Source organism: Nycticebus coucang, chromosome X (assembly GCF_027406575.1).
Source record: "Nycticebus coucang isolate mNycCou1 chromosome X, mNycCou1.pri, whole genome shotgun sequence".
In the NCBI taxonomy this organism is placed as follows: domain Eukaryota; kingdom Metazoa; phylum Chordata; class Mammalia; order Primates; family Lorisidae; genus Nycticebus; species Nycticebus coucang.
The window spans coordinates 128,005,665-128,029,282 of record NC_069804.1 but is presented as its reverse complement, the minus strand read 5'-3'; the positions used below and the strand labels follow the sequence as shown (position 1 = coordinate 128,029,282).

The window sequence follows — 23,618 nt, the reverse complement described above, 5'->3', positions numbered from 1 at the left end:
GATATGCGATTGCAACACATATACCCTGCTGGTGAGAATGCAAAATGGTACAGCCACTTTGGGAAACAGTTTGAAGTATCTTTTAGAGTTAAACATAGACTTACCACATGACCCACTCCTAGGTATTTCATCCAAGAGATATGATTGTGGTACTGATTTCACAATGTATATGTATATAGAAACATCATGTTGTACACCTTAAATATATACAATTATATTTGTCAATCATATCTCAATAAAGCTGGGGGAAACAGAAAAATGTGTGTAAGCATATAGATGCAGCTTTGTTTGCAACGGCCTCAAACTGGAAATAACCCAAATGTCCATCAATAAGTGAAACAAGATATGGTATATCCATATAACAGAATATTCTTGGCAATAAAAGAGAATAAAGTGCAGAGACATGCCTCAACATGGGATGAACTTCAAAAAAATTATCCCAAGTAAAAGAATCCAGATATAAAAGGCCACATACTGTATGACTTCTTTTACATGAGATTCCTAGAAAAGGCAAATCCTATATAGACAGAAGATAGTGTCATGATTGCCTGGGGCTGGGGATGGAGAAACTGACTTTGAAGGGAAACGATGAAACTTTGAGGGTGGTGTAAATATTCTATGTCTCAAATATGGTAGTGGTTACTCAGATGTATTCATTTCTCAAAACTCATTGTGCATTTCAAATGGATGAATTTTATTGTTAATAAACCACACAACCAATAAAGCACATTTTTAAGCCAGCTTTCTACACGGAGTCATGTCCTATTGAAGCCCTAGCTATCCTTTTGGCACTCCAAATGCTAATGACGGCAACATTCTGAATACAGAGGTCAAAGACATAGAAACACAATAAGAAAAGACTTAAGCCTTACTGGAAATATGACCTAGTAGTAAGCTGAGAGATGTACACATGGCCTTGCTGAAATCTGGGACTTGAGAGAAGGGCTTTGCAAAGGAGGCATTTTGAACCTATTATAAGCAAAGACCATAAGTATAGTGACAGTGTTTTCTCAACTGTGATGGGAAGAAGGGAGCTGTTTGCTTATCAACCATAGTGTTTTTCCCTGCAATATCTATACTTAGAATGTTAACAGAGTTATCGGCCCTTCTAACAATAGTTCATCCTTTTACTTTCTTTTTTGTCTAGAAGACAAATTTCAAGCAGCTAAAGGGACACTTTCCTTGAAAGACTTTATTTTTGATCCAACTGAATCTGTTTCAATCCTTAGTTGTTAGCCCTTACAGGAGAAAAGACTTGCTGGAAATTTCACATCCACTTTTATTTGATCCTCCAAGCTCATAAAAAAGTTATGACCATCATTAGCTATTTTATAGGTCAGGAAATTGAGGTATTTGAGGTTAAAAAACCTTACCCAAGTTCTCATGGCTAATTCATGGAGCTAATATTCTAAAACAGAATTTAAATCCAGATCTAAGTCCAGAGCCTAGGCTCATAACCAGCACATCCCAATATCTCAGACTATTAAAACAACAGCTGTCATTTATTAAATGGCTATTATGAGTTAGGTACTGAGATAAGCAGCTTGCATACATTACTTCAATAATTCTAGAATGTCTAAGCTTGATGAGAGCTCATTATTGTTTCCTAGCACCCAACACAGTGGATGGCACAATATAGATATTCAATAAAGATTTATTATAGAAATGAACAAACAACCTTCTGTGGTGGGTATTATTTGCTCCATTTTATGGATAAAGAAAATGAAGCTTGAAATTAACTTGTCTGAAGATACACAGCTAGCAGTTGTCAGAGCCCAAAGCTCGATCTGTTCCAATATCAGGGAATTGAGGACTCTCAACCAATGAAAAAGGAGAGCTTTAACTATAAGGGCACAGAACTAAGGTTTCTGTAGCTGCTGCTGCTTGGGCTGCTAAAAAGGCCCACCCATTCCTACCTTGTCCTTTTCACAGGCCCTAGAATCTGCCCTACTGCTCAAGGTTGTGGCCCACTTTTCATGAGGCATAATAATTTGAGGCATAATAATGGGAGGCAAATAATTTTCCGGCCTTCATTAACAGTAGTCAAAAATACCATATCTTGAAACAACTCTTGTCTTAATTATTTTGCATTTGTTTTCTCACCATGCCTGCTAGATAATCTTGACCTAGGGCCTGGGACAATCTGAAAGTCTTCTAAGAAGATAGTAGTCATAAACTAAATGGCCCATTCATCCAAGCAAAATACATTCTCTTGGGTTTCCAAGGCTGCTGCTTCTCACTGCTCTGGCTAAGGTCACTAAAGTCTACGACTGGGACATCTGCCTTCTAAACATTTTCCCTACTGCCACCAGTCTTTTTCTGTGTTTCTGGTTCATTCAGGCATCTGTAATATGAAAACGTGCTAAGATACACAGGAGTTTTCCACTTTTATCAGGGAATAATAAAATATGAGGTATACAGGGAATGGGGAACAATAAAACTACCTCTGCTAATATCTGGTGCTAACAATGGCTGCCATGGACAAATATTATAAATTCAAGAAAGAATTACAGGGCAACTCTATGTATGGGGAAATGTGCTGGACTCTTGAGAGTACATAAATGAAATTGAGTAATTCCCATATTGATGTAGCTTACAGTCTACTAGGGAAAAACAGCATTTAATAATTAATTGTAAGTGATATGAATGTTGCAAAAAAGAAACACTAGGTCAGAAAATATGCTTAGTGGCTTAGTTTAAGCCACTTGCTCTCTACAAGACTTGGGCAGAATTGCCTTCCCTGGAACAGCATGAATCACTATACAGAAACTGGAGCTAGTGACAAAGACGTTTAATAGGCAACCTTCCAGTGTCTACAGAAAATATGATGCTGTTAGTGGCTTCTATTGTTGATGTCACTGGATTCCAGAAAGTTTACATACATTATCTAAACTCTATGTAAATATATATAGTTCTTTTCTATGCAGATTTTACAGATGTGAAAACTAAGTCTCAGAGAGATACAACTTGCCCAAGGTCTCACGGGTGGGGCTTTGACTCTGGACTGGTATTTTAATCCAACACCCATCTACCACCAAAGCCCATGATTTGATTTTATTTTTTACTATCTCAAACTACATAGTGGTGTTAGGAGGAAGTGTTGAGAATTCTAATCCAAATTCTGATATTAAATAGTTGTATGTCCTCAGACAGCTCTTTCTTTATCTGCTGGAGGGAGTGTTGAATTCATGCCTTTCCTACTTCACATTTCATTTGAAGGTATAAATGGAACCGTAGGGAAATTCTAAGATCACATAAAACGCTCTGTGCATGTATGAGTTGGGTTGTTAGTGATTATAAAATGACATTATATGGTTGCTTTTGTACCATACTCTGTAATATAGCTACTTCATATAGCTTGTTCACTCATAGCTAAGATTTAGGAGAGAAAGCCTCACTGGGAAGGGTTTGGGATTGGATCTTAGCACAGGGAGCCATAAACCTTGAGCCAAATAATTTTCTATTTCCTGAGCCTCAAATTCTTTATCTGTAAAGTAGAACTTAAGTCTGAGGCTATTAGGAAGCTTCTTTCTATCAAATAACATGAAACATACTAAGTTGCTTACATTAAGCTTTCTCCACCTCCAGCAGGACTACAGGTTCCCTGTGCTCCCCCAGGGACCTGGCAGTGCTAAAAAGTTTGAATCTAAGTGGGCTAGGCTCTATCAGCTCATCAGTTGCAAGTGGTGTTCAGCACTAAGTGAATTTCACTTAATGAATTAAAGATGAAAGAGACAGCAGGGAGCACGGATGCAGGAGAAGACCTTTCATTTCAAATTTAAAGGGCTCATTTGATGACTATTTGGGATCTGCAGATCAGAGTTTTTCCATGCTCCCCCTAATTGTTTACTTGAAAGAGCATGTACTCTTTGAATGGAGAGAAAAACCAAACTAAGCCCTCAGGTTGATAAACAAGTCCTGTTGTATCTTAGCCACTGAGTCTCCAGGAATGGGGACTGGGGGAACATGAACATGGTAGATAAGGTTCGGGATGGCTGTGAATCTGAGTCAGATTCTGGATTGCATACAACTAACAGCCAGTTCCTCTCCCACTTTTGAACTGCGTGTTTGGCTAAGTTATAGAATCTATAGGTTTGGAAGGACTAATTCCTCTTTATGATACCTCCCTCTAACTCCCTCTACTCTAACTCCCCACCAGGAAGTAATCCTAGCTCTTTTTATCCTCCAATGGAGACAGTCATCCCATCTCCATCCCCACTCTCTCAAGTGCATCCTTGGCTTCTTCCTTGTCTCTGAGAATAGCTATAACACTTGCGTCTCCTGTGGAGACAGTTCTTCATGTGTTCTGCTTCCCGCCTTGATGCTTGACTAGACTGAACATCTCAGTGTCTTGGTTTTCTGACCTGGAAAAATTGCAATCAAGATGGAATAAAGGGTGGCGTCTGTGGCTCAAGGAGTAGGGCGCCGGTCCCATATGCCAGAGGTGGCGGGTTCAAACCCAGCCCTGGCCAAAAAAAAAAAAAAAGATGGAATAAATATCGAAGTGGGGCTTTGAGATTTTAATCTCTGTGCACTTAGATGGTGAAGTCAATGGGGCAGGAAGGCTAAAGGAACAAGTGTGGCTCCTTAACAGAGTTAGGAAGGAAAATTAGGCAACTGTGACAGGGAATTTGTAGAGAGCTTTCATGACACTTTTAACTTTATAAGCAACTAGGTCATTGGTCCAGCTGAGCCAGAAGGAAGATAGAAGCTTAAAGGACGTTCTGATGTCTGAGACGGAGCAATGGCCAAATTGACCAGAGCTGGGCTGCTCTAGCTCTGATGGGGATATGGGGGTGGCTCTTCTGCCTCATCCCAGGGACAGAAGAACAGAGCAGTGCAGACCTGCCTGAAGGAACCACAGAGCCCTGAAAGCAAGGTCAGCTCAATTGCTGCCCTCTCTCTTGTCCCCAAGCCAGCTACATGTCACATGCCTGAGCCAGACCAACACCAACCCACTATTTAGAGGGGCCCATGGAGCCTCACACAGAGCCTTGAAGGAGGCAATCTACATACCAAGCACTTCAGGATCTGTCATTGAGCCTATTATTTTCTACTTTCAAGAACATAAATAGTGTTGAATCAGAAAGGATCTTTGGAGAATATTTACAGAAGCGTTAGTGGGAAAACTTCCATATCAGCAGCATCTACAGAGCTTGATTAAAATGCAGATTAGAGTCACCTCCCCCCAGCCCCACTGAATCACGCTCTCCAGGGGTGAAGCCCAAGGCTTTTCATGCTAAGTCCTGAGAATCTCTAACAAATATTGGAGCTCTGTGTGGTCAGTCATGCAGTATTTACAAGGTAAAATTTGAAGACCTCTTACCTCAATATCATTTGAAGTGCCTGTAACAAATTTAGTTACTGGGTCTTTTGCCAATGCTCTCGAATCGGAATTTTTTTATGTGTGAAGTTTGAGGAGCCCAGTCCCTTCATTGTAGGGATAAAGAAACTGAGGCCCAGAGAGAAGATTCACCCAAGGTTGTCAATCTGGATGGTGGCAGAGCTAGGTTCTCACCAGGTCTCCAGACAAGTCCAAACTGTTTTCCCTCTGGCTACTTCCTGAGGGTTATTGATGTCTCAGTCTAGCTTTTGTGGCCACAGCATTCCTTCAAAGGTCTAGAGCAGTGGTTCTCAACCTTCCTAATGCCGCGACCCTTTAATACAGTTCCTGTGGGTTGCGACCCACAGGTTGAGAACCGCTGGTCTAGAGCTCAAGAGTGAAAAGTGTAACTGTTCTGGATGGTTGCATAACCCTAGGCCAAAGCTCCTCCCCCAAATGATTACATAGGGAAGCTTCAAATTAAAGCAGTAAAGGGTCACAATGCTCTCTTATAAGCAACAGGGTACTGCAAGCCTCTCTCCAAAGGGAGACTCAGGCGAGTCTAGAGTGGAGTACATTTATGTTCAGGGAAACTGTTAACCATGACTTTGAGCCAAACTGTACACAAACACTAAAATGGCCTATAATACTTTACTAACCCCATTTTTTTTTGTTGTCTTTGTAGCAGAAATACATACCCTCTAAATAAAAGCTTAGATGTGTGCAGTTTTGTGTCAGACCTAGTCCAGCATCACACTTCTGATCTCCTAAGCCTGTGTATTTGAAGTTCCAGCTCTGTCTCTGCTTTGTCTCTTCAAGGGCGTGGTCTGGAACTCTACTAGATAGGTAGGCTTTACCCCAGGATCCTCTAGGGCAATCCAATAGAAGGCTACCGATCTTTAAGAGGAGAGCAATTTCCAAAATGATAAGGCAAGGTAGATTTTCTTTTTTTTTCCTCTTTCTGTCTTTTTTTTTTTATTATTAAATCACAGCTGTGTACGTTAATGTGATCATGGGGCACCATACACTGGTTTTATAGACCGTTTGACACATTTTCATCACACTGGTTAACATAGCCTTCCTGGCACTTTCTTAATTATTGTGTTAAGACATTTACATTCTACATTTACTAAGTTTCACATATACCCTTGTAAGATACACTGCAGGTGTAATTCCACCAATCACCCTCCCTCTGCCTACCTCCCCCTCCCTCCCCTTCCTCTCCCCCTTCCCCCTATTCTTAGGTTATAACTGGGTAATAGCTTTCATGTGAAAGTCATAAATTAGTTTCATAGTAGGGCTGAGTACATTGGATACTTTTTCTTCCATTCTTAAGATACTTTACTAAGAAGAATATGTTCCAGCTCCATCCATGTAAACATGTAAGAGGTAAAGTCTCCATCTTTCTTTAAGGCTGCATAATATTCCATGATGTACATATACCACAATTTATAATCCATTCGTGGATCAATGGACACGTGAGCTTTTTCCATGACTTAGCAATTATGAATTGGGCTACAATAAACATTCTGGTAGAAATATCTTTGTTATGATGTGATTTTTGGTCTTCTGGGTATATGCCAAGTAGAGGAATTATAGGATTGAATGGCAGATCTATTTTTAGATCTCTAAGGGGTCTCCAAACATCTTTCCAAAAGGAATGTATTAATTTGCATTCCCACCAGCAGTGTAGAAGTGTTCCCTTTTCTCCATATCCACGTCAACATCTCTGGTCTTGGGATTTTGTGATATGGCCTAATCTTACTGGAGTTAGATGATATTTCAAAGTAGTTTTGATTTGCATTTCTCTGATGATTAAAGATGATGAGCATTTTTCCGTATGTCTGTAGGCCGTGCGCCTGTCTTCTTCAGAGAAGTTTCTCTTCAAGTCTCTTGCCCAGCCTGTGATGGGATCACTTGTTCTTTTCTTGCTTAGACGTTTGAGTTCTCTGTGAATTTTGGTTATTAAACCTTTGTTAGAAACATAACCTGCAAATATCTTCTCCCATTCTGAGGTCTGTTTGCTTGCTTTACTTACTGTGTTCTTGGCTGTGCAGAAGCTTTTTAGTTTGATCAGGTCCCAGTAGTGTATTTTTGAAGCTGCTTCAATTGCCCGGGGGGTCCTCTTCATAAAATACTCACCCAGAACAATTTCTTCAAGAGTTTTTCCTGCATTCTCTTCTAGTATTTTTATAGTTTCATGTCTTAAATTTAAATATTTAATCCAGTGAGAGTCTATCTTACTTAATGGTGAAAGGTGTGGGTCTAGTTTCAGTCTTGTACAGGTTGCCAGCCAGTTCACGCAGCACCATTTGTTAAATAGGGAATCTTTTCCCCACTGAATGTTTTTAATTGGCTTGTCAAACATCAAATAATGGTAAGTAGCTGGGTTCACCTCTTGGTTCTCTATTCTGTTCCAGACATCTACTTCTCTGTTTTTGTGCTAGTACCATGCTGTTTTGATCACTGTCGATTTATAGTATAGTCTGAGGTCTGGTAGTGTGATTCCTCCTGCTTTGTTTTTATTTCTGAGTAATGTCTTGGCTATTCGAGGTTTTTTCTGATTCCATATAAAACAAAATATTGTTTTGTCAAGATCTTTAAAGTATGACAGTGGAGCTTTAATAGGGATTGCATTGGGTGGTGCCTGTGGCTCAAGGAGTAGGGCGCTGGTCCCATATGCCAGAGGTGGCGGGTTCAAACCCAGCACCAGCCAAAAAACAAACAAACAAACAAACAAACAACCCCCCCCCCAAAAAAAAAAATAGGGATTGCATTAAAATTGTATATTGCTTTGGGTAGTATGGACATTTTAGCAATGTTGATTCTTCCCAGCCATGAGCATGGTATGTTTTTCCATTTTCAGCTATTTTCAGCTATTTCTTTTCTTAGAGCTTCATAGTTCTCTTTATAGAGATCTTCCACATGCTTTGTTAGATAAACTCCCAAATATTTCATCTTCTTTGGCACTACTGTGAATGGAATAGTCCTTAACTGTTTTTTCAGCTTGACTATTGTCGGTATATATAAAGGCTACTGATTTATGAATGTTGATTTTGTAACCTGAGATGCTGCTGTATTCCTTGATCACTTCTAAGAGTTTTGTAGTAGAATCCCTGGTGTTTTCCAGATATGCAATCATATCATCTGCGAAGAGCAAAAGTTTGATCTCTTCTGATCCTGTATGGACACCCTTGATCACCTTTTCTTCCCTAATTGCGGTGGCTAAAACTTCCATTACAATGTTAAAGAGCAGTGGAGACAATGGGCAGCCTTGTCTTGTTCCTGATCTGAGTGGAAATGATTTCAATTTAACTCCATTCAATATGATATTGGCTATGGGTTTGCTGTAGATGGCCTCTATCAGTTTAAGAAATGTCCCTTCTATACCAATTTTGTTAAGTGTTCTGATCATGAAGGGATGCTGTATATTATCAAAAGCTTTTTCTGCATCAATTGAGAGAATCATTGTACTGAATTATACTTACAGATTTATGTATATTGAACCAGCCTTAAGACCCAAGTCGGGATAAAACCGACTTGGTCATGATGTATAATTTGTTTGATGTGTTGCTGGATTCCGTTTGTTAGGATGTTGTTGCATATTTTTGCATCTATATTCATTAGTGATATTGGTCTTTAATTTTCTTTTCTTGTTGGGTCTTTTCCTGGTTTGGGGATCAGGGTGATGTTTGCTTCATAGAACGTGTTGGGTAGTCTTCCTTCTTTTTCTACCTTTTGGAACAGGTTGAGTAATATAGGTACTAATTCCTCTTTAAAGGTTTGGTAGAATTCTGACGTGAAGCCATCTGGTCCCGGGCTTTTCTTTTTAGGGAGCTTTTGTATGGTTGATGCTATTTCAGAACTTGATATAGGCCTGTTCAACATTTCCACTTGATTCTGGCTAAGTCTTGGAAGGTGATGTGCTTCTAAGTATTGGTCAATTTCCTTCAGATTTTCATATTTCTGAGAATAAAGTTTCTTGTAATATTCATGATGGATTTTTTGAATTTCTGAGGAGTCTGTTGTTATTTCGTCTTTGTCATTTCTGATTGATGAGATTAGAGATTTTACTCTTTTTTTCCTGGTTAGGTTAGCCAAAACTTTATCTATTTTATTGACCTTTTCAAAAAAACAACTTTTTGATTTATTGATCTGTTGTATTTTTCTTTTGTTTTCAATTTCATTTAATTCTGCTCTAATTTTTGGTTATTTCTTTTCTTCTACTGGGTTTGAGGTTAGAATGTTCTTCCTTTTCCAGTTGCTTGAGATGTCCCATTAAGTTGTTAACTTCCTCTCTTGCCGTTCTCTTGAGGAAGGCTTGCAGTATTATAAATTTCCCTCGTAGGACTGCCTGTGCGGTATCCCAGAGGTTCTGATAATTCATGTCTTCATTGTTGTTTTGTTTCAAAAATTTGGCAATTTCTTCTTAATCTCATCTCTGACCCAGCTATCATTCAGCATAAGGTTATTTAACTTCCATGTTTTTGTATGAGTATGCAGATTCCTGTTGTTACTGAGCTCAACTTTCTTTCGATGGTGGTCCGAGAAGATGCAAGGAATAATTTCTATTCCTTTAAATTTACTGAGGTTAGACTTGTGACCTAAGATGTGATTGATTTTGGAGTATGTTCCGTGGGCTGATGAGAAGTATGTGTATTCAGTTTTGTTGGGATGAAATGTTCTGTAGATGTCTGCTAAATCCAAATGTTGGGGATTAAGCCATTGCCATTGACAACAGTACCATTATATGATATGCATGGACTAATGCTTATAATTTTAGCAAGTGTTTTACCAGTTCTACATAATTAGAAAAATTAAATGCTGTGCCACCTTGAATACATAATTCTCTAAAGAAATGGGATACCTCCACAGAGATTCTGGAGCTTCTGAGGGTAATGGGAAAGAAAAGAAGGCAGGGACAGAGAAGTAAAAGTTATAGTTACTTTTCGAATAAAAAGAAGAGTTTTTAGAGTTCCACAATCTGTTATCTCAATTCTGAAATCAGAAAGTTCTGTAAAATGGAAGCAATTTTTTTTATTAATTTGGTGCCAGAACTCATTTGGCAGCAAAACTTGACCTGAATTGACATGAACTTCGTCTTCATACCTTTTTGTATGAATAATCACTTTTTTCTGTAGGAATGTTAATGGTTTAATTATTGAATGTTTCCCCAAGAATCACTGAAGATGTTATGTAATAAACATACATACTCCATGTTACCTTTTTGAAATCCAAAAAATATATATATTTCAAATTCTAAAACACAGTCAGATAAGAGACTTTGGCTCTAGAATAATGATAGCTAACATTTATGGAGCACTTTCCATATGTATGACATTGTGCTAATCTCTTTTCATCTCATTTAATCTTCATAACACTATGAGGTAGGTATTACAATTATGTCCATTTTAATTTTTGGAAACTGATTTTCAAGGATGTTAAACAACTTGCCCAGAGTACCATAATTTTTTATTTAGGCAGAATTTGGACCCAGGTCAGTTTGACCTTGGAACTTAACATGTGAATTCTCCAGCCTGGGAGAGATAAGAAATTGTGAAAGACAATGCGAGCTCTTTGTGGGCTTCATGTGGAAGTAGAATAGAGTACCATCCATTCTATGCCATTTGAAGCCCAACTTCCTACTGCTAAATATATTCCCTCCCCATCCCTACTTCTCTCTGATGTGACTAATTTCACTTTATTCCTTGAGGTTCATCTGGACAGTGTTTCAGAAATCAACTGGCCAGCTTGTTAAAAGACAGATTTGGGTGATCCACGCCAGCTCTGTTTAATCAGAATTGATGGGGATTAGTGCATATTGATTCGTATGCACCTTAAAGTTCAAGTAAATTCCCTGAGAAAGGCCAATCATTAACTTTTATTAACTAATATCTTAGCCATCAGTTAACACTGAGCTGGAATGGCAGGCATGAACTCATGGATGGGCACTAGAGAAGTGAAAGATGTCTGGAAGATTAGAATGGTCAGGAGATAAGAATTGTGAAGTATGGAAAAGAATAAAGAAAGGAGGGTAGGACAATATCTCCTTACTTTGGCAATATGTTATAAGGTTAGAGACTTACCACTGAGCATCGTTCAGCTGCACTGGAACAATTTTAGAAGTAAATACAGTAAGTTGACCACCCAAGGGACTATGACAAATTGATCAACGTACAGAGATGGTCAACATAAGGTAGTAGGCCTATTGTACTGATACATACATGTGGTGCATATCAGGTATATGAAAATTAGGTCAACTTAAGGAAGTAGTCAATGTAGGGAGGCAGTCAGCTATGAAAGTTCTACTGTATTTCACTTTTTCTTTTTTTTATTAAATCATAGCTGTGTACATTGATATTATCATGGGGCATCATACACTAGCTTCATAAACCGTTTGACACATTTTCGTCACACTGGTTAACATAGCCTTCCTGGTGTTTTCTTAGTTATTGTGCGAAGACATTTACATTCTACATTTACTAAGTTTCACATATATCCTTGTAAGATGCACCGCAGGTGTGATCCCGCCTGTCCCCCTCCCTCTACCCACCGCCCCTTTCTCTCTTCCCCCTATTCTTAGGTTGTAACTGGGTTATAGTTTTCATGTGAAAGCCCTAAATTAGTTTCATAGTAGGGGTGAGTACATTGGGTACTTTTTTTTCCATTCTTGAGATACTTTATTAAGAAGAATATGTTCCAGCTCCATCCATGTAAACATGAAAGAGGTAAAGTCTCCATCTTTCTTTAAGGCTGCATAATATTCCATGGTGTACATATACCACAATTTATTAATCCCCCATTGTTGGTGTATTTCACTTTTTCCTGCTTGAATACCTACCTGATATCTCATTAATATGACAGTCCTTTGAGGTAGATAAGGTAGTCATTTTCATTAGCTAGAAAAGGAAACTGAGACTCAATTGAGTTCTTCAAGGTCATCCAAATGATTAATGCTAGCATTTGGATCAGAGTTTCTGACCCCCAAGCTTAACACGATTTCTCTTTCAATATTTTTTTCCCTGTTTCTAGAGAGAAAGAGCCATCAAATAAAACATACAGAATTGAAAGAGGGACTTTACCTAACAATTGTAATCAGTGTAACTGGCTTATTGTACCCTCAATGAATCCCCAACAATAAAAAAAAAAAAAAGAAAAAAAACATACAGAATTGAGTCTTAAATTTTAAAAAATTCAGTGATACACATTTTTTGCACACCAGTGGACAATTTAAATAATATACTACAGAAGGAAAAGGCAATGAGAGGAATTAAAGTGCAAAACAGTTTGGGAATTTTTTTTTTTTTATTGTTGGGGATTCATTGAGGGTACAATAAGCCAGGTTACACTGATTGCAATTGTTAGGAAAAGTCCCTCTTCCAATCATGTCTTGCCCCCATAAAGTGTGACACACACCAAGGCCCCACCTCCCTCCCTCCGTCCCTCTTTCTGCTTCTCCCCCATAACCTTAATTGTCATTAATTGTCCTCATATCAAAATTGAGTACATAGGATTCATGCTTCTCCATTCTTGTGATGGTTTACTAAGAATAATGTCTTTCACTTCCATCCAGGTTAATACGAAGGATGTAAGTCTCCATTTCTTTTAATGGCTGAATAGTATTCCATGGTATACATATACCACAGCTTGTTAATCCATTCCTGGGTTGGTGGGCATTTAGGCTGTTTCCACATTTTGGCGATTGTAAATTGAACTGCAATAAACAGTCTAGTACAAGTGTCCTTATGATAAAAGGATTTTTTTCCTTCTGGGTAGATGCCCAGTAATGGGATTGCAGGATCAAATGGGAGGTCTAGCTTGAGTGCTTTGAGGTTTCTCCATACTTCCTTCCAGAAAGGTTGTACTAGTTTGCAGTCCCACCAGCAGTGTAAAAGTGTTCCCTTCTCTCCACATCCACACCAGCATCTGAAGTTTTGAGATTTTGTGATGTGGGCCATTCTCACTGGGGTTAGGTGATATCTCAGGGTTGTTTTGATTGGCATTTCTCTAATATATAGAGATGATGAACATTTTTTCATGTGTTTGTTAGCCATTCTTCTGTCATCTTTAGACAAAGTTCTATTCATGTCTCTTGCCCATTGATATATGGGGTTGTTGGCTTTTTTCATGTGGATTAATTTGAGTTCTCTATAGAACCTAGTTATCAACCTTTTGTCTGATTGAAAATACGCAAACATCCTTTCCCATTGTGTAGGTTGTCTCTTTGTTTTGGTTATTGTCTCCTTAGCTGTACAGAAGCTTTTCAGTTTAATGAAGTCCCATTCGTTTATTTTTGTTGTTGTTGCGATTGCCATGGCAGTCTTCTTCATGAAGTCTTTCCCCAGGCCAATATCTTCCAGTGTTTTTCCTATGCTTTCTTTGAGGATTTTTATTGTTTCATGCCTTAAATTTAAGTCCTTTATCCATCTTGAATCAATTTTTGTGAGTGGGGAAAGGTGTGGGTCCAGTTTCAGTCTTTTACATGTAGACATCCAGTTCTCCCAACACCATTTATTGAATAGGGAGTCTTTCCCCCAAGGTATATTCTTGTTTGGTTTATCGAAGATTAGGTGGTTGTAAGATGTTAGTTTCATTTCTTGGTTTCCAATTCAATTCCAAGTGTCTATGTCTGTTTTTGTGCCAGTACCATGCTGTCTTGAGTACTATGGCTTTGTAGTACAGACTAAAATCTGGTATGCTGATGTCCCCAGCTTTATTTTTATTACTAAGAAGTGCCTTAGCTATACGGGGTTATTTCCGGTTCCATACAAAATGCAGAATCATTTTTTTCCAAATCTTCAAAGTACGATGTTGGTATTTTGATAGGAATGGCATTGAATAGGTAGATTGCTTTGGGAAGTATAGACATTTTAACAATGTTGATTCTTCCCATCCATGAGCATGGTATGTTCTTCCATTTGTTAAAATCCTCTGCTATTTCCTTTCTGAGGAGTTCATAGTTTTCTTTATAGAGGTCCTTCACCTCCTTCGTTAGGTATATTCCTGGGTATTTCATTTTCTTTTAAACTATGGTGAAGGGAGTTGGTCCAAATTAGCTCCTTATCTTGACTATTATTGGTGTATACAAAGGCTACTGACTTGTGGACATTGATTTTATATCCTGAAACATTACTGTATTTTTTGATGACTTATAGGAGTCTTGTGGTTGAGTCTTTGGGGTTCTCTAAGTATAAGATCATGTCGTCAGCAAAGAGGGACAGTTTGACCTCCTCTGCTCCCATTTGGATTCCCTTTATTTCCTTGTCTTGCCTAATTGTATTGGCTAGAACTTCCAGCACTATGTTGAATAGTAAAGGTGACAGAGGACAACCTCGTCTGGTTCCAGTTCTAAGAGGAAAAGCTTTCAGTTTTACTCCATTCAGTAAAATATTGGCTGTGGGTTTGTCATAGATAGCTTCAATCAGTTTTAGAAATGTGCCACCTATGCCTATACTCTTCAGTGTTCTAATTAGAAAAGGATGCTGGATTTTATCAAATGCTTTTTCTGCATCTATTGAGAGGATCATGTGATCTTTATTTTTGCCTCTGTTAATATCATGGATAACGTTTATGGACTTGCGTATGTTAAACCAGCCTTGCATCCCTGGGATGAAGCCTACTTGATCATGATGAATGACTTTTTTGATGATAAGCTGTAATCTACTGGCTAGGATTTTGTTGAGAATTTTTGCATCTATATTCATGAGTGAGATTGGTCTGAAATTCTCCTTTTTGTTTGGGTCTTTTCCTGGTTTTGGAATCAGGGTGATGTTTGCTTCATAGAATGTGTTGGGGAGGATTCCTTCTTCCTCAATTTTTTGGAATAATTTCTGCAGTACGGGAATAAGTTCTTCCTTGAAGGTTTGATAGAATTCTGGAGTGAAGCCATCTGGACCAGGGCATTTTTTAGTTGGAAGATTTTTTATTGTTTCTTTGATCTCAGTGCTTGAAATTGGTCTGTTCAGGAGCTCTATTTCTTCCTGGCTAAGTCTAGGGAGAGGGTGTGATTCCAAATATTGATCCATTTCCTTCACATTGTCAAATTTCTGGGCATAGAGTTTCTGGTAGTATTCAGAGATGATCTCTTGTGTCTCTGTGGGATCAGTTGTTATTTCCCCTTTATCATTTCTGATTCAGGTTACTAGAGATTTCACTTTTCTATTCCTCGTTATTCTGGCCAATGGTTTATCTATTTTATTTATTTTTTCAAAAAACCAACTCCTTGTTTCATTAATTTTCTGAATGATTCTTTTGTTTTCAATTTCATTGATCTCTGATTTGATTTTGGATATTTCTTTTCTTCTACTGAGTTTGGGCTTAGATTGTTCTTCTTTTTCCAATTCCATAAGATCTCTTGTGAGATTGTTGATGTGCTCTCTTTCTGTTTTTCGAATGTAGGAATCTAAAGCGATGAAATTTCCTCTCAAAACTGCTTTTGCAGTATCCCACAGGTTTTGGTAGCTTGTGTCTTCATTGTTGTTATGCTCAAGGAAGTTAATGATTTCCTGTTTTATTTCTTCCTGCACCCATCTGTTATTCAACAGAAGATTGTTTAATTTCCATGCCTTTGGGTGGGGTCGAGCATTTTTCTTAGAGTTGAGTTCCACCTTTAGTGCCTTATGGTCTGAGAAGATACAAGGTAAAATTTCAATTCTTTTGATTCTGTTGATATTTGTTTTGTGTCCCAGGATATGATCAATTTTGGAGAATGTTCTATGGGGTGATGAGAAGAATGTATATTCTTTATCTTTGGGGTGGAGTGTTCTATATGCATCTATCAAGCACAGTTGTTCTAGGGTCTCATTTAAATCTCTTATATCTTTGTTTAATTTCTGTTTAGAGGATCTGTCCAGCTCTGTAAGAGGAGTGTTAGGGTCCCCTGTTATTATGGTATTATCAGATATCATATTGTTCAGACTGAGTTAGGTCTGTTTCAAGAATCTGGGAGCATTTAAATTGGGTGCATAAATATTTAGAATTGAAATGTCTTCTTGTTGTATTTTTCCCTTGACCAATATAAAGTGACCATCTTTGTCTTTTTTGACTTTATTTGCTTTAAATCCACATGTATCTGAAAATAAGATTACAACTCCTCTTTTCTTCTGAATTCCATTTGCCTGAAAAATTGTCTTCCAACCCTTGACTCGGAGCTTTAATTTGTCTTTTGAAGCCAGGCGTGTATCTTGCAGACAGCAAATGGATGGCTTGTGTTTTTTAATCCAGTCAGCCAATCTATGTCTGTTCAGTGGGGAATTCAAGCCATTAACATTTATTGAGATAATTGATAAGTGTGGTAGTAATCTATTCGTCTTATTTTGTGAGAGTCCATTGCTTAGTTTTATCTTTTGCATCAGTGTGGAGGTTAGGTTCTGTCCTTTAATTTCTGAGTTCTTACTTTGCTGCTGATCCATTGAGGTGGTCAGTGTGCAGAACAGGTTGAAGTATTTCCTGTAGAGCTGGTCTTGTTGTGGCAAATTTTCTCAATGTTTGTATGTCCGTAAATGATTTGATTTCTCCGTCAATTTTGAAGCTTAGCTTAGCAGGGTACCGAATTCTGGGCTGGAAATTGTTCTGTTTAAGTAGATTAAAGGTAGATGACCATTGTCTTCTTGCTTGGAAAGTTTCATTAGAGAAGTCTGCGGTCACTCTGATGGATTTGCCCCTGTAGGTCAACTGGCGCTTACTCCTGGCAGCTTGCAGAATCTTTTCTTTTGTCTTGACTTTGGACAGGTTCATCACAATGTGTCTTGGAGAAGCTCGGTTAGAGTTGAGGCGACCTGGGGTCTGATAGCCCTCTGAAAGCAGTGTGTCAGAATCTTTGGTGATATTTGAGAAATTTTCTTTTATAATATTCTCTAGTATGGCTTCCATTCCTCTGGGGCATTCTTCTTCCCCTTCTGGAATTCCTGTAACTCGTATGTTGGAACGCTTCATAAAGTCCCATAATTCTGACAGTGAACGTTCTGCTTTCTCTCTCTTCTTTTCTGCCTCTTGTCTGAGTTATCTCAAGAACTTTGTCTTCTACCTCTGAAATTCTTTCTTCTGCATGGTCTAACCTGTTGCTGATACTTTCCATTGCATCTTTAAGTTCCCTAATTGACTGTTTCAGTTCCTTCAGCTCTGCTATATCCTTTTTATATTCTTCATATCGTTCATCTCTTATTTGATTCTGTTTTTGGATTTCCTTTTGGTTATTTTCTACTTTATTAGCAGTTTCCTTCATTGTTTCCATCATTTCTTTCATTGTTTTCAACATGTGTATTCCCTTTCTGTCATTTCTAACATTTCTTTATAGGTGGAATCCTCTGCAGTAGCTACCTCATGATCCCTTGGTGTGGTTGTTCTGGACTGGTTCTTCACGTTGCCTGGAGTTTTCTGCTGATTCTTCCTCATGAGTGATTTCTTTTATCTGTTTCCTTGCCCTAATTTTCCTTTCACTTCCTCTTGCTCTTTAAGTTCTTGTGCCTGTGGACTAAGGGTTACAGGACCAGAAGCGTGAGAAGGATGAAGAGCAAAAAAGGGATGAAAGAAAGGAGGACCGAGTGATAAGAAAATAAAAGAAAAATAGAGAAAGGAGAGGGGGTGGGTAAAAGGAATATTGACAAAAAGAAGAGAGGCACAGAGAGTGGGAGGCAGAGCAATATAGGTGTGCAGTAGGGTACTTTGACACAACCTTAAAAAAAACCCACCTTCTGGGGGTGCCCATTTGGGTGGTTCCCTTGAGGTCCGCAGCTCTTTGCTAACCTGATCAGACACAATACCCTACCTTCACCAAGTAGAGAGGAATGACAAAAATGCTATAAATCAAACCAAAACAAGCAAACAGAAAACTTTACGGGATAAAATTGGGTGAAAAACCAAATAATAGCAGTAGAAACACTAGCAAAGGCAGCAATGGGAAATTATAATTGAACTAGAAAAATTGAGAAAGAAAAAGGATCTGTATGGAAAAGTTTGAAATTAAAAAACAAAACAACATCAGCAACTTCAAAATAAACAAACAAACAAAAAAAAACAAACCAAAAAAAAAAAAAAAGAAACAAAAAAATCACAACCCAAAACAAATCAGTATGTATATGTTATTGAATATTGTCTGGGCAACACGTGGTCTTCTTGGGTATGAGATGTTAATCACAGTTGTGATATGACTGGAGGCTGCTGATTTCTCAAACCCCAGCAGGTAGACACCCTAAATCTCTCTTCAGCCCACTTAAAAGGCACTTTGAACTTGTAAACTTGCTGAGCAGAAGCTTTCCCAGGAGTGCTTGTCGCTGGAATCACTGCTGAAGTGGCTATCCACTTACCCAGTGTGCTGAAACCGGTCTCACTCTGCCCCTGAGGGTTAGGGCTGCAAGGCGGCTCAGACCCCACCCTTTGGCTACTTGGTCACTGGGTTACCAGCTCCCACCCAGTTCTAGCTCTGCGACTCTGAGGGCGGAGTTTGCCGGGGTAGATAGCTCACAATGGCTCCCTGTGACCCAGAGCCAAACACTATTAGCTCCGTCTGGCTCAGCGGCTCAGGCTGGGGCCCTAGACAATGGCCAAAGTTCTCCGCACTCCCACTCAGGCTTGTTATCAATGCGGGAAAGACTGCTGAACATTTTCATCTTTTTACTTTTAAGAATGTTCATTTTTTGTTTGCGAAGTTTTCAACCTTACCTCTACATCTTTCTTGTGATATCTTAATTGTTTCCATGGCAACAAAAGGTGACCTCAGACAGGGACTGGGAAGCTAGAAAAAATAGATTAACTACCATCTCAATATTCAGATCCCCAGAGACATGCAGGTTAAGCTTGGGCCACCAAGGATCAAGTCTGACCAGTGATTACTTCCAGTTAAGTGGTTTCTAGAGCAGCACTTCTTGAACTTTAATGCACAGTCTAATCACCTTTGGAATCTTGTCAAAGTATAAAAACTGATTCAGTAGGTCTGTGGTAGTACCCAAGATTCTGCATTTCTAACAACCTTGCTGGTGGTACCAATACTTCTTGTTCTCAGATCACATCTTGAGCAGTTAGCCATATGAACCATCAGCATGCCCAAACATTATATTCAAATGAGCACATTTGTGGTCCTGGAGGAAGCACTGTCTTAGATAGCAGCCCTGGTGAGCATGCCAGCTCTGATGTTCACTAGCTGTATGACCTTGAAAAAACATCTTTACCTCTCTGGGTCTCTTTTCTCATCTTTAAAATTACAAATTTGGCCTGAATGATCTTTAGAATCACTTTGAAAGGTGAATTTCTTTGATTCTCTAATGAAAACAGATACTTTAGAACCAAGGTTTAGTCTTGAGGGCAAGTTGTCCCTATTTTACAAGGCAGGGAGGGAAAACTACTGTCAATTACAAATCCTCTGTTTTCTAAAGTAATTTTTTTTCTTTTGAATGTGCAGGATATTGGCATTCTCCATGAAGAGGCAACTTGAGTAATGGACATTGATTTTGGCATTTCTCCAATTCACCTAAGCATCCATAGCCTTTCCTTCTGGGCTAACAGTTTTGGCTACTTATTCATGATGCTGCTTCCTTGATCACCAAGAAAATCCACTGTTTATCCATTGGTCTCCAATACTAGTACTCAATTCTACTTTGTCTCACCTAATTCTAGGAGATAGAATGGAAAACTACACGGAATCACCACCTACCTTACAGGTTGAGCCTTCCTTTCCTCAGGCAGAGAATCTGACTCTATGGCCACAAGTGCAGTGTTCAACCAAGGAGAACCCTGCTATGAGAGGCCAAGTCATACCTTCCCTGGCTATCCCAGCAATGACTGTACCCTGCTTACTGGAGCAGCTCACCCAGTTCCATGGTGACCCTGCCAGTCTCTCAGGGTTCCTTGCTCAAATGACTACCTACTTGACAGCTCTACAGACCTCCAATCCTTCAGATGATGCCAAGGTCAAGCTCTTTTTTGACTACCTGTCTCAGCAGTTACAAAGTTGTGGGGTCATGTCTGGGCCTGACCAAGGCACTTTGCTGAAGCAATATGAGAACTTAGTTCTTGCATTCCAGGGATCATTTGGTGACTCCACAAAACAAGAAATGAACCTTCTGATGAATACTAAAGTTGACAAAGGAAATAACTCCTTTCAACAGGACATGACTACTTTCCAGCCCTTTGCTCAAAATCTGAGCTCTCATGAAACCAGTCAGAGTGGTCAGTTCCAAGAGGGATTAGCTGACCCCATCCAGGATGAAAACAATATCACAGATATGATAGACAACCTCCCAGACCTGATCACTCAGTGCATTCAACTGGACAAGAAACATAGTAACAGACCAGAGCTCCTACAGTCAGGGAACCAGCTCTCAGCGCAGGATCCCCTGATCCACCACCAAGCCTTCTCCAGCCCCATAAGTCTGCTACCCAAAGAAGAGCCTATACAGCAGCGAGGAATCCAGCCACCTCTCACCCCAGCCAAACGAGCCCGCCAGCAAGAAATTCAGTTGTGCCTCTACTGTAGCCAGTCAGGTCACTTTACAAGAGATTGCCTTGCCAAACGTTCTCGAACCCCAACAAGAACAAATAACACAACTCACCAGTAAGAGGATCCCAGGAAAGTCACTTTGTAAACTTACATCCATCTTTCTTCTCGCCTTATCAATTTATATCCTGCAGCCACTTTTAAAATACAGATAGGGGAATGTGATATCACTTTATAGGTAGTCATGAACTGATATACATCAGGGAATTTAAATAATCAGATGTTGTTCATTGGCAACTGACACTTCACCAAACATGATCCACTGATGAGAACAATTCACAGGAACTTTCTGCAGTTCAGACCAATACCCCAAGAGTACTGAAAGCTTTCAGGCAAAACTTTGTTCTGAGTCAATGAAAACAACCCTAGCACCGCATTTGGAATGCTGTCCTCACCAATGGGTTAGATCTAGGTTGAGTTTTTTGGCCCAAGTCCTATATCTAGTATGCCTAAGTCAAAGCCTTTAACCTCACTCTCATTGGTCTATATCCTAGTTCCCTGTTGGTTTAGGACCTTTGGCTGAAGTACAAATTGCATTCACTTATCCTACTAACATTCTCCCAGAGGGCTGTATTATGCTCCACCTATTGCCTGGATTTAGCTTCAACATAAACCAACTTCCTGGGACCACAACACTGCCACCTTCCTATACAGCTGTGTATTCTGTTGCCATCTAAAGACTACTGCTTGCCCAAACACTGCTAAGCCTCTTGGCTATTGAAAAATCAGATTGTATGACCATTAGAACATTCTGTTTGGAACTGTTGGTACCCTTCTTTGAGGGCCAGCCCTTCAGGCATGTATAATTTTTAGCCAAGCCCTACCAATTCCAGCTTACTTCCCTATCCCCCAACAACCCTACTGGAGGTTCCAGCATGTCTCATGGCCAAGTCAAAATGTTCTAGGATAATGACCTCTGAACGGTATTTAGTAAGAATAGAGGAGTGTCCCATCATAATTATTGTGTCTGTAGCAAGTCCTTGCTGCCTTGGACAAAGAAACGAGGCAAATAAATCTGCACTGAAGACTGACAGCCAGATACTGCAGTACTCCCTGACACTAGTGGCCTCAATGTAGTCACCATCTAGTATCACCATTCATTGTTATTTAGTTTGGTATCCAATCCAACTTCAGTTCACCTTTGATTTTGGAGGCCCTTTCTTGAGGTACTGCCATTAAAGACCTCTTATATAATATGTGATACAATGCAACAGCCAGACTGAGCATATGAATGAGATGCTGGGATAATGCTTTACTGCCTACTAGCTAGCAACCATTGAACACTTCCAAATTTTGATATAGTGATACTATCCACCATACACCATCTACTTCAACTAGAAGGACTAATTACTTACCACAAAGAGAATAACAACAGTGTGTCCTTAGGATTTATAGCTATGTGAATCCCCCTGAGAATGAAATTGATTAGAATCAACAGGAAATAAATGAAATATAACCTACTCAAAAATGTAGTGAAAAACTTCAAAGAGTTATGGAGCCCCCAGATCCAATCAAGGTCATAACATTAGGGATGCAGCTCTGCTACATGATTGATACCACCCAGCAAGGTAGAAATAATCATCCTTTGATAAAGCAGAAGAAGGAATTGTTAATAAGAGAATGGTATGCTTGGAACATAGAAAAAGAAGCAACTAGAAAGACATAGGGCATGGCTAATTTGTCTAGACTCAGATGAAATGTTGACCAGCAGATGATTTGGCATGTCCACCTGTGCAGTGGGGTGGAGGCACCAGGTCACTGTGGTTTGTGTCATTATCCATTAAGATGGTCACCTAACTCCCCTTGCTCTGATTCCATGCTTTCCAATCAATATAATTGTAATTATTTTCCCATATAATCTCTTATGGAGAGAAAATTTGCTAACCAGCTGATGTGAGTGTTCTAGCTTATTTGGTAATTCTCATTACAAATGAATAAATTGATGTTTGGCTCATACATCAGTTTCTTGTGGATTTAAATAGCATCAATCCTCCTGATCCTAATTACCTCTGAACACACTGGAAAAAAAAAAAAATAAGATTCTCACTAGCCAAAGTCAGCACTGCAGTGTGAATCATAATGAGTCCACTGAAGATTGCTGTTTCTAGGAACCTTAACCCAAAAGTCAGCCAGCTTTTCTCTTTATCTTTCTCACTCATTGCTGTAATAAATTTTCTAAATACCTACAGTTGTCTCTTTCTTTACTTACCTCCACTCTTATCCAGAAACATGGTACTTACCATAAGCAATCATCCTTTACAATACTTCATGTTCAGCCCAACTGTCAGAATATACTACCATTAATGAAACATAACACGTGACTGTAGACTTGAATCATTGAAAAGCACCATCAGGGAGGAGTATATGATTGGCCCACTCTCACCACTTCCATTCTGTCCAGATGACAACACATAGGACTCATGCTGTCACTTCCCTCACTTCTATCCATGAGAGTACAACAGATATGACCCTTTTCTTGTTTCTGGAATATCATCTCTACCCAGCATCATCTTGCCTGTGACCACAATAAGTCATCTCTGAAGCAAAGGAAAATATTTAGGGTATACAGAATTTCTACAGCTTTTGGTGGTTTCTACACCTCATGCCCTTAAAATGGTTCTAGGCACTTGGGTCACATTTATAATGCCCTCTACATTGGTGGCCTTGTTGATTGACTTTCTTTGAAGATCAAGACCTTGATCAGCCAAGACAATGGTAAAATCTTCAAGGCAGTTCAATATCATGGATCTTTATTGTCATTTTGGGACAAGAGTCACTGCCTATATTTTAAAACAAAAATCTCTT

At 39.1% G+C, this 23,618-nt stretch overlaps 1 protein-coding gene across 1 annotated transcript in view; it reads left to right on the top strand.

Annotated features, from left to right (window-relative positions):
* RTL4 (retrotransposon Gag like 4) overlaps positions 1-20,874 on the top strand; it is a 147,262-nt gene extending 126,388 nt beyond the window's left edge. The window contains exon 2 of the mRNA XM_053580498.1: positions 19,719-20,874. Within this exon, the coding sequence (XP_053436473.1) occupies positions 19,942-20,874 (933 nt within the window). The 5' untranslated portion in view covers positions 19,719-19,941. The remainder of the gene's footprint in view (positions 1-19,718) is intronic.
* Positions 20,875-23,618: the final 2,744 nt, after the last annotated feature.